Source organism: Leptonychotes weddellii, chromosome 3 (assembly GCF_054177405.1).
Source record: "Leptonychotes weddellii isolate Sample4059 chromosome 3, ASM5417740v2, whole genome shotgun sequence".
Lineage (NCBI taxonomy): Eukaryota > Metazoa > Chordata > Mammalia > Carnivora > Phocidae > Leptonychotes > Leptonychotes weddellii.
Genome location: NC_138371.1, coordinates 23,497,143 through 23,509,522, shown reverse-complemented (window position 1 = coordinate 23,509,522; position 12,380 = coordinate 23,497,143). Strand labels below are relative to the sequence as shown.

The 12,380-nt window shown below is 36.2% G+C and overlaps 1 protein-coding gene across 1 annotated transcript in view; it reads left to right on the top strand.

The window, feature by feature from the left end:
• Positions 1–12,380, top strand: part of CPS1 (carbamoyl-phosphate synthase 1) — a 171,537-nt gene that overhangs the window by 91,445 nt on the left and 67,712 nt on the right. The window contains exons 14-19 of the mRNA XM_081815309.1: positions 3,032–3,221; positions 4,198–4,355; positions 5,874–6,002; positions 8,800–8,944; positions 9,743–9,953; positions 11,317–11,515. Of these exons, the coding sequence (XP_081671435.1) occupies positions 3,032–3,221; positions 4,198–4,355; positions 5,874–6,002; positions 8,800–8,944; positions 9,743–9,953; positions 11,317–11,515 (1,032 nt within the window). The remainder of the gene's footprint in view (positions 1–3,031; positions 3,222–4,197; positions 4,356–5,873; positions 6,003–8,799; positions 8,945–9,742; positions 9,954–11,316; positions 11,516–12,380) is intronic.

The window sequence follows — 12,380 nt, the reverse complement described above, 5'->3', positions numbered from 1 at the left end:
ACCTGCAAATCAAGAACATAAGAGTGATCTCCAAAATTATCTGTTACCACCTATTTATACTGAAAACATAAAAAAGCCATGTTTACAGATACTACTCATTTCTTTTGAGGCAGTGAGCATTTAAAATATACTTGTCTTTTGTATGAAAGAGGGAATCTGGGTATCTTTGGTGCTCTAAGATGTTGTAAATGTTCTAGAGGATGCTTCAGGCATTTCTGTGGTTGAAATGGCAAGATCAAGTTGAGGGAGCAAAGCCTTTTATCCAGCTTTAGAAGTTGTTACCTGTCACTAGGGGACCCCATTTTCCATCTATGACTTGGGTTGGATGACTGACCAGAATGATTTGGCAGATTTTCATGTGGAAATGAGGATTTGATACTCATGTTGGGAAGAACACCCTCCCTGTCCCTTCAAAGCCTCTCAAGATCTCCCCAACCCTTTGTCATAGCAAAGCAAACCTTTAGAAACATTTCTCTGTATTTATAAAGTATTTCTATGAAAGAGCTAACTTGGCTTCTCTTTGCTGTCCTTATTTCCTTGGATAGTCCCCATTTTGGTGCTGATCGGCCATCCAGGGGCAATGTGAGCTCTTCTGTGACCCCGCCTCTGGCTTTGCAGTGTAAAGACATTCACCAGAGGCCTGGCTAGGAGGAAGCCACACAGAGTAGGTGGCAGGGGACTAAGACAACAAACACAGAAAAACAGTTGGCCAGAATTTTTTTTTCTTTTGTTGTATTCGTAAGCTATACCCAAAGATTTTCACCTGACAGATGTCTGTTGAAAAAAAAATAGAATGCAGTCCCCAATTACGTTACTCTTCTTCCCATTTGTTTTTACTTTTTAATACTCTTCTCCATACACATGGGTACACACACATATGCACATGTGTTTTTTGTGCACATTTTCAAAGAGCACTTTACTTCATTGTGTTATGATTCAATTTCTCTTTATATAATTATAGGATGTCCAGTGGTTTAGATTGGTTAGAACACAATATAAGTGTGTTTAGGGTTTATAAATACATTTAAGTAGCATATGGTTTTCTATCCTATTTGGTAGTTTTATAAAGAATTAATATAGTTTCATAGCTTGCATTTTTTTGTGTGCTTTACATCCATTATGTGAAGTTACATATTTTAACTGAAGAATAGGAATTATTAGCGATAATATTGTGATTAACTAGGAAGTTAGTAGAAATGAATCTATGGACTAAATATTTATTTATTTAATTTTTAAAAAGATTTTATTTGTTTATTTGACAGAGAGAGATAGCAAGAGAGAGAGAGAAAGAGAGAGAGCACAGGCAGGGGCAGTGGCAGGCACAGGGAGAGGGAGAAGCAGACTCCCCACTGAGCAGGGAGCGGGATGCAGGGCTTGATCCCAGGACCCTGGGATCATGACCTGAGCCAAAGGCAGACACTTAACCAACTGAGCCACATAGGCACCCCTATGGACTAAATATTTAAAAATAATCAGATGGTGCATGTATTGTAGCCAGAACTATATTAAAAATATATATATATATAAAATGTATAGTTTGAAATAATTTTAAGTTTTAAAATATATGGACATTCATCACAGTCATTTATGGGACCTTTACCTATATAATTTGATTTACAAAAATAGCTGTATTCATTGTATAACACATTCAGGAAAATACTTACAAATATACTTAAGTCTTTTGGTGCTATTCTTTAGTAGTGAGACCTTCTGTAACTTCTATTGATGGCGTGTTCTCAGTTTGGACTTAATTATTTAAATTCCAAGCTATATTTTAAATGCATTTGTTTATCTGTATGTGTTTGTTCAAAAATTTCTTAGTAATACTTTTTAAAAACCAATTTCTTAAAATCTTGAGAGATGACTCATACTGAGGAAGGGGCATAGAACTTGAATCATAAGACTTGGATTAGAGTCTTAATTTTGCCATTTGATCAGCTAGAAGATCTTTGGCAAGTCATTTAACCTTATTGAATGTCAATTTTTTCATCTGTGAGGTAGGAATATCTCTTGTAGTCTTGGTATAAAAATCAAATAAATTGATAAAAGAGTACATTATAAGTTTTAAGGGACTATTTGAATTTAAAGTAATATGAAATATTTAATATTTTATTCAGATCCTCCCCCAAGGACATATAGGGCTTTCAAGGATGATTTCTATACTCTCATCTGAATTTTTGTTGATGTTTTAGAAGAGTTCAAAATTGACGTGGTAATAGGTAAAATAATAAGAGCCATATGGCCATATTTTATAATAATTATTTTGCTGTATCGCCCTCATCCTAGTTTATAAAGCTGTTATCCTTCATAGCCTACATGAAGAATTATTTTTGAGGTCTCTCCAGATGTCAGAAATAAGATAGAGCTATGAATACCTTTATACATACACAGACACACAGACATTTTTATTTTATTTTTTTGCCATATGGTCATTTTCTTTTACTATAGTACGTATCAAGAGTTGTATGATGCTCTTTGTTAAAGCAATATTACAGGCATGAAAATCTAAAAAGATGGAATCCAGCAGAAGGCTCTCAGTGCTTCCAGCAAGGGAATACATCATCTTGCATTTTAAATGCGCACTCCATGTTGGTCTCTGACAAGCATTGGAAAGGGAAGCTTCTTTGATGTTGTCTCTGGTTCCATTTTATATTTGACTAATTTTTAAAATATTTTAGTCTTTTACAGTCAGTGGAGCTATAAAGTTCAGTAGTATTCATAGACCTCTAGTCAAATTCTATAGAAATTAACTCCAGTTTTGCTTGATACCTCTAGCAAGGAATTCAGGGTGAACCTCATGAGGTAACCAGTTCTTTTTGAATAGATTTATTTTCAAGCAATTTTTTCCTTCCTCTCACTAAATGTTTGTCTTCCTTTACCCTCCATCCCATTCACTAGTCCTATTACTGATCTCTACAGCCCACAAAATAACCTAAAATTTTTATCACCCAATACAGACCCTTCATTTGAATATGGTCATTCCCTCCTTTAGACCGTATGTTCAGATTCTCAATCCTTTTGTTTCTTTCAGGAAGAAAACGTCAAAACTGTCCTGATGAACCCAAATATTGCATCAGTGCAAACCAACGAGGTGGGCTTAAAGCAAGCAGATACTGTCTACTTTCTCCCCATCACCCCTCAGTTTGTCACTGAGGTCATCAAGGCGGAACGGCCAGATGGGTTAATTCTAGGCATGGGTGGCCAGACAGCTCTGAACTGTGGTGAGTTCTTTTAAGTTTAATTGCAGAGTTTTGGCCCATGCATTTATGTGTAATATTTTTTGTTTGACTCTATCTAACAATTATGCTCCGTGTGTTCATAAAAGCTTTTCTTTAATATGTGAGGAAGCAGGTAGCAAACAGCAACCTGAAAATGTCATATGATAAATATTACTGGTTTATTTCACAGAACAGCTGAGGCACAAAAAGAAACCTTTTACTTTACTGCTCTGGGGTGGCCAAGTGAGATCTCCCTGCTCCATTTCAGCATATTGCTTTTCTCTGTTACCAGTGAGACCCTGAGAACTATTATGAATAAAAAATGAGATTTAACATTGATTAAATGCTTTGTGCTCTTACATGTTGGCCCGGTAGCATTTGGCTTTCACGATAACATAGATCAATCTCTCTACCATCCCTTCATGCATCTGCTGAGCCCAATACTATGTCCTTTTTACAAGGCTTCAAATCTTTGGAACTAGATCATGAATGAGAATCTCATTCTCATTGGCAAAGTAATTTATATGTCAAATATAAAAGTCTTAGCCAAGGTCAGATGGCATGTTAAATGAAAACATTATTTTGATGATTTTTAACCCAGATAGATACCCACATCACTGGGATTATTTAAATAAGAGAATCTCATTATAGGATTGGACCTTAGAAGGAAAGGGAATATACTAAAATCTAGAGGTTCACTGTATCCTATGATTTTTATTAATGAGGATAATAAAGACCATTTGGAGAAAGTGGTAATATAAGCAATGTCACCAGCAACATATTTTGCTAGAATGTCTTCAGAATTTCTCTTTCAAATTTTTCTTTTTTCTTTTATTATCTTAAGTACAATTCTATTGTAGACTGTGATGGCTTCTTGGAGTTAATTTTAAGGTTCAAAAAAGTTGTATTTCAGGTATGTGTTAAAAAAGACATAAAAGTTTGAGATTTTAAAAACTGATTATATTTGGTTCTTCTGTAGGAGTGGAACTATTCAAGAGAGGTGTACTCAAGGAGTATGGTGTGAAAGTCCTAGGGACCTCAGTTGAATCCATTATGGCCACAGAAGATAGGCAGCTATTCTCAGACAAACTGAATGAAATTAATGAAAAGATTGCTCCAAGCTTTGCAGTGGAATCGGTAAGGAATCTTTGTTCTGGAGAAACAAGGTCATTATTTTGTCTTATGTTATAGGGAGAGTGATTTGTCATGCATAAAAATAATAGTTAAATTATTATATTTGCATGTATTATCTTCCAGAAATGTGTTAGTACCTCAGAGACTTTGTGTATTAATTGCAGCATTCCATGCTGAAATGTTTGGGATAGGTATTAATATTTTATGAAAAGGGAACAAAAGCCCAGAGACAAAGCGGTTTATCAATGGATGAAGTGCCACTGAATATCAAATCTCCTGAATTAAAACAAAGAACCATGTCAACCTACAATGCCAAAGTGATTTTTACTTTCTGGGATCAGTTACGTATCTTGTGTGTGCAAATGACCTGCAAATGGGGAATGATGGGATTGAAATTTTCTTGTTAGAATGGAATAAACATCTAAAAATGAAATCACCTAGAAAAAGCCATTGGATCTAATCAGTGAGATTCATGACTGAGAAACTTGTGGCTTAGATGTTTAGGGAGGAAAGATTATTTCTCCTTTTTGTTAATCATTTTCAACTGTAGCCTGTGCCTATTGATAGGCTATTACAAGGCACCAAGTTAAAGTTGGCTTGCTATATATCTGTTTTTGTCCCTGACTTTATTCTTGATTTTAGACATGTAGTCAATGAAGTGGGGGTTCTGGAGGCAGTTTTTGATGCAGCTTTCCCATTGCAAAAGTAGGCAAATCCTTAGGGAAAAGGGCAAGTACTGCTGGGACAACTAAAATGGGCCATGTACGTTTCAGAAAAGAATGCTACCAAGTACATACTATGTTGCAGAGCTGTCAGTCAGGAATAGTCCCAGGATAGCTCTGCTGAACATTTGGAAAACTCCTGCCATACATTTATTCTTTCATTGCCAGATTTAATTATGTCCTTGCTTCTTCAGGATGAGAAACAAGCATATGGAAAAGGTGTAATTACATTCCCATTGGTAGTGTAATAATATTCCATGACAGAAAAATATAGCCACCATATGTTATATTCTGTGAGGTAAAAAAAAAAAAAAAAAAAAAAATCCAAGCTTCTGAGACTACTCTCTGACTGAACTTGAAAAATGAAAATCTCTTTCTATACAGTATTCCTAATGGCCTATTGCAGTAATATCAAGTTCATTTCAGCAGTAGAAAACCTTGTATCATTAAGAGATGAAGACTTTTAAACTGAATTTAAAAATTCAATATGGCTCCCGTTCTCAAATTCATAATGATTATTTCATTTTGGGCTGTTGTTTCATTTTTTTTATATGGCAGACTGAAATTTATAACAAAAGATAAGAGAAAGCCTTTACTGTGTATTAAAGAAATCCTACAATTTTACTTAAAATTTGTAAAACAGCACTTGTTTTTCAGAAGGAAATGAAGGAATAATACAGCATTTCTATAGTCATTCTCCCCAAAGAAACTGATTTACCTGATTTGCTATACTCTCTTGGTGTGGTCTTTTCTGTTAATGTAGTCAGCTTTTAAAACTTTGAGTCTTTCTTATTGATAGATCGAGGATGCTCTGAAAGCTGCAGACACCATTGGCTACCCAGTGATGATCCGTTCTGCCTATGCCCTGGGTGGGTTAGGCTCAGGCATCTGTCCCACTAAGGAGATCTTACTGGACCTCAGCACAAAGGTATGTATTTTCACAGACCAAATTCTTACCACCCAAGAAAACGGATTTGATATGCCCTTTCAGTTAGAGAAAGTTATGTAGATGAGAAATCACCTTTTCTCTATTATTAAACCACTGACATGTTTTCTAAAAGTGTTGTCCAAAAGACAGTACCTTTGGAAGGGAAGTGCAGTGCAGTTATTTACATTGGAACACAGCATTAACCTAGACGGGACTAGGAAAACTGATGGTCACTCTGACTAATGGTGATCATGCTAACTGATGATGGTCACTCCATCTTTATTGTACTATATGATTTCAGTGGTATAAACTCAATTCAGTTCCATCTCCCTCTGCTTCAAAATCTGCTCCCAAACACCCATCATGCTAAAATATATTTTAGTGATTAGAAAAATGAATATAATGTCCCATTTTCTATTATTTTTTTGAAATAATATGACATGGATGACATCTAAAGTGAAACAAAACACATTGAGTAGATTGGCTTTCCCTCAAATTCAGGTGTTTAAAATATATACAAGATAAACCTCTTGGTATCATAAATGAGTGAGCTCTCTGCCAACTGCCACACACTCATATAAGCCAAAGTGAGATCTGAGTGTTCAAACTCTATGTGCTATCAAAATCACTTTAACATATTACTGAATAGTTCTTTTCTTAAGTATTAAAAAGAAAATTAAGATATGTTCCAAAAAATAAATTAGACATTATCAAAGAAAACATTCTCCACGAAAGCAGAGAATTTTGCCCACGCTCTCTTCTCACCGAATAGAACAATGCCTGGTGAGGGAGGGTCCCAGTAATTGCTGGCTGAATGAACGAATGTGTGTAGAGCTGAGAGGCCCATGTCCCTTACATGGTGGTTGTGGACCTGAATCGGATAGGATTATTATAAGGGCTACTTTGGAGAGTGCTGAGTAAATACCAAGCACAGCTTCTATCTGTCATTACTTACTCTTTAGAGTGAAACAAAATGTGGCCCTTGAATTGTTGACATAGGATTTGAGAACAGATAAATAAAATTAAATATATTTAAACACCTATAATGACAAACTTACATGTCAAACTTGGATTTAGTGTTTCTAGAGTTGCCAAAACAAACCCCCCCAAAAAGGAAAATATATCAATATAAATATTTCTTGTTTCCATTATGGACTTATGAGTCATGTATTTAAAGAAAAGAAATGTTTATAGAGGTGATTTTTTTTTTCCCTCTGGTATATTAGTTGTTCCCAATATTTTTAATACTAGTATTCATGTATACTTATTCTCTATTAAAAATATATATTTTTACAGTGTAAAAGTTCTGAATACTGAATTGTCTAAAAATGTTTACAATGAAAACAATTTTAAAATGGGATAGTTTTTAATTATTTAAATTCCTTAAAATAATCAATAAGGCATTGAATTTTTTTTGAAAACCTAGCTTTTCCCTTGAAGTAATTACTTTTATCATTAATTCCTAAACTACTCCTTATTCTCTTGAGATTACATTTAGCACCTTTAGAAGCTGCATTAACTCATCTAGGTCTCAAAGTTAGTCTTTTGTATAAAATCTGAGACTGGAAAGAAGGAAGTTGAGGCAGCAGGTGAATTTGATCTCAATTGTCCTTGTGTCAAAACATCCAGCCTAGTCCATTAGAATGCAGAGAGCTTTCCCCAATCCATACCCTTTGTTTCCCAGATTTCCTCTTTTAGCATGAAATCCTAATGACAAATGAATCATTATTAAATTGTTAATGCTGGCTACAGAGTTTTCTAACCACTTTGAAAACCTCATCATAGGCAGCTGTGGGGACAAATGTGTTACATTTTCAGTTGCACATGGAGGAGGCTGTAGTGTTCACTGAGGTTAAAAAGATAGTGTTCAGACACATTTAAAATACACACACACACACACACACACACACACCACCCAACTAACACTGAGTTATTTCATTATACTGCCTGCTAATAATTTGAAAAAATTCAAAGTTTTTTCCCCAATTGTTTTCTCTTCCTTTCTTGCTGCCATTGCAAATCAAAAATATTACAAGACAAAGGGAGACATTTCTGTCTTGGATTTTCAGCCACTAAATGTCCTAAAGTCAGAGACTGCCTCTTCCATATTTTGGGTTCAGTATTCTACCCACCGGTGGGTACTCAATAAATATGAAATGATAATTATATACTAATTCATATCTGTTTAATCAGGCATATATGATATATGACTCAGGGTATTTAAGCACTTAGGCGGTGATTAACCATAATAATAGTCGCATATGATTCTTCTAATTCCCAAGTTTCGTATGCCATCTTGGCTAACTGTTTACAACCATTATTATCCTTTCTTCTCCTCATCAACATCAACTGACTTTTATTATGTATGTCACTGTACAAAGCGCTCTCAGCTATTTTAGAGAAAACCAGAGTCTTTAGACTTATTTTTCCATATTTATTCACACTTATCACATTTTCTGGTTTTACAGAAGCCTTGCTGCTGAAATAATTCCATTTCCCTCTGCCTGATTGCTCAATTATTTTCTCTTTTTCCTAAATTAGTTTGATTTAATGTCATATCAGCACTTTGAATGGCAAGCCTCAATAATGTAAATCAAGCATATTCACTGCAGGATGCTATTCCTAGTACCTCACTGATTTTCTGACACATTGTGCCTTCTGGAACATAGAGGAGGATGGAGACTAGGCTTCAGACTTCGACGCTGACCAGGATTTAAGCCAGGGCATTTTGCCCAATATCCATGTTTAAACCAGTGCTTTTCCTTACTCTTTGATATCTTTTGTCACCCATTTCCAGGCCTTTGCTATGACCAACCAGATTCTGGTGGAGAGGTCAGTGACAGGTTGGAAAGAAATAGAATATGAAGTGGTCCGAGATGCTGATGACAATTGTGTCACTGTCTGTAACATGGAAAATGTCGATGCCATGGGTGTTCATACAGGTAGGCAAAGAATCTTCAGGAATTATAGTAATGCCTTCAGTTCATGCTTCTGATGGCCCATAGACATCTTTATTAAGTTCTTTTCTTTAAATTACTATTCTTAGCTGATAGACTAGCAATAAAATTTTACACAAAATAGTATCTCATGGTATTGAAAATAACCTCACATTCGTTTTGACTTCACAAAAACCCTGTGAAGTAAAACAGAGGGCTGAGCCAGTTTGGGTGAAGAGGAAGTGATCGTTTATAGAAGGGAGAACTTAAGAGAGATTTTGAGGGCGCCTGGGTGGCTCAGTTGGTTGAGCGACTGCCTTCGGCTCAGGTCATGATCCTGGAGTTCCGGGATCGAGTCCCGCATCGAGTCCCGCATCGGGCTCCCTGCTCGGCGGGGAGTCTGCTTCTCCCTCTGACCCTCCTCCCTCTCATGCTCTCTGTCTCTCATTCTCTCTGTCTCAAATAAATAAATAAAATCTTTTAAAAAAAAAAAAAGAGAGATTTTGAGATGAAGAGCAGGGAAATTGCAGATTTCTAAAATTGTAGATGACCGAGGCCTTGGTAGCTAGATGACCTTGGGAAAGGTTAGAGCGGTTTCTGTCAATAATGTGTCAGAGTAATACAGGCAAAACAAGAATCAGAGGGAAGGGTATCTGATGTGCCTTATATGTATCGCTTTGAGACAGTTATTTTCCCAACAAACCCTTAGACTAATCTGTGTCTTGTATCACACAAATAGATTAAGTTACTAAAGTTAGTTATTTAGATATGCTGCCAAATAACAAGTGTTGCTTGGATGTACAGGTGATTCAGTTGTCGTGGCCCCTGCCCAGACCCTCTCCAATGAGGAGTTTCAGATGTTGAGACGTACTTCCATCAATGTTGTTCGCCACCTGGGCATTGTGGGTGAATGCAACATTCAATTTGCCCTTCATCCTACCTCAATGGAATACTGCATCATTGAAGTGAATGCCAGATTGTCCCGAAGCTCCGCCCTGGCCTCAAAGGCCACTGGGTAAGATCAGAGTGATTGACCATGTGTTTGCAGATTCTTCGCAGATAGTTTTGGAAAACTGACAGCTAGTGGAAGACTGGGCTGCATTTACAAGCTATAGTCCCCATTTCTGTATGCTGGCTGCAAATCATTTAGGACCCTGAGGACATGGTTGTTAATGAGCTTGCCTCCAGATTGAAGCAAATGATATTGCTCGCTGGCTTTGTTTGCTGGCTAATCATAAACTAATCAAAATCTGGGTGGTCAAAGCAGGCTGCAAAAAATCTGCTTCCTAATTGCACTTTGCAGATATTGTTAAAAAGTGAAAATTAATTCTCAACTTTAGTCCTCAGCTGGTTTCTTCAGGTATATAGTAAATGGTAGGCAAATAGTATAGTTTACTTGATTCAAGCATTCAATAAATTATTTTGTTTTAGCAAAACTCTACAGGACCAAACACTGTAGGATTTTTCTATAGATAAATATTGCAACCAAATAAGTGAATTTGCTACCCATTTAAAAACTGCCGGCGAGCATAAATCGAGGGAACATTAGTACATTTTTCTATTAATATACTTAGCATATGGCATTTAAACTACATGGCATTTAAGTGAACTAAACAATTACCTGTAAAGTTTTTTTGCTTAATATGGCTCCGCAGTGCTGTATGGAGTGGCAGGGAGGTGTTGCCCTAAGCAAGAGTCAGGAGACCTGAATTCTCCTTCCAATTCTCCTATTGACTTTGGACACATCACTTATTGTCCCTATCAGTTTCCTCATCTGTCAGATGAGGGAGATGTATTAAAAGAATCATATGTAATTCTACAGTTCTGTGAATTATATTCTCAAATATAATTACCCAAACTATCCAGTTAAGTTCCTAGAATGTTAGTTTTGTAAGGAGTCCCAAGTTCAAAAATAATTTGGAGACAAAGCAAGGACCCAAGCTTGCAATGACTACATTTTCTGACCGTTGAATACCCCACAATGCCAGCTAACTCCACTGTCTTTCTAGGTGCAGACATCAATATATCTTTTCAAAAGAATATTTTGCAGATTCTTATCTTAGTGGAGGCTCTAGAAAAGTGAGCACCTTATCAAGGAAGTCATTGATTTTGGATTAAAGAGGTGAAGGTTGGCAGTTGTTGCATTGAATGTCAGGCATAGAGAGTGAATTCTTTCGTGATCCGTGTCTCTCTACTTTATCATGACTCACATTATTTTATAAGCGGCTATTAAATCTCCATACAGAACAGAGAACCAGATGTGTTTTATACCCTGATGTGGAATAATACTAGAATTTCTAAGAAAGACCAATTTATGTTTTGGGCTGTTTTTAATGCTCATTGCTGAAAGAAAAAAAAAAATATCTCCTCTTTTATAGCTACCCACTGGCATTCATTGCTGCAAAGATTGCCCTAGGAATTCCGCTTCCAGAAATCAAGAATGTTGTATCGGGGAAAACATCAGCCTGCTTTGAACCTAGCCTAGATTACATGGTTACCAAGATTCCTCGCTGGGATCTTGATCGTTTTCATGGAACGTCTAGCCGAATTGGTAGCTCTATGAAAAGTGTGGGAGAGGTGAGTCCATGGTTTATTCCTCTATTTATTCTTGTTCTCAGCTATTTTGTCAAATCCTTAACATCCTTAGAAGTATTCAGGTTGCCTGGATACTGGGTTCTTGATTGGAGGATATATGGGAATTTCATTTCCTCCATGGTGTTTCAACATCTCTCTGAGTATTATCATAAGGTATTTGTTACATTTCCCCTTAATGGATCTTAAAAGCTTCTAATTGAAAGGAGAGCCTGTATATGTGGATGTATAATATATTTGCACATATGAAAAACATATTTTCATAAACAACTGAGTTATAATGTGTTTTATAAACAGACCTAGAAAATAACATGATATAAAATGGTATACCAAAAAGACCATTGCGCTGAGGTTAAGAATTTAATTTTAATCTATTCACACAAATTATGGCTTTACCCTCCTTGGACCTCACTTTCTACATGTCTAAAAGAAAAGGGCTGGACTAGAAGATCTCTCATGTCCCATCTAGCAGCAACGTTTAAAATTGAGGAGAGCACAATGGGATATGAAGTCCTCTTTCATTATATTGAAATGGTCTAAGCTTTTAGGACCTTTAGATTTTTCATAATGTCCCTTTTTATATTATTTGAAATTAAAATTAGCTTTTGATTATTCCATCTTCAAAGATACAGTGCTCCTCTGTACAGGAGGAAAGAAAGGAATTCAGACCCCTGCCTCTGACTGTCACTCTCTTCCTTCCCCCACCCAGGGGTTTATTTCTTCTTGCATCCAGTTGGCTTGGCATAAGTGGAGAGAGCATGAGTCTTTGAACCAAATGAGCTTGGGTTTTACTCTTCGATTTGCCACTTACTAGTTAGAGACACTCATGCAAGACACTGGCCCTCAGGTT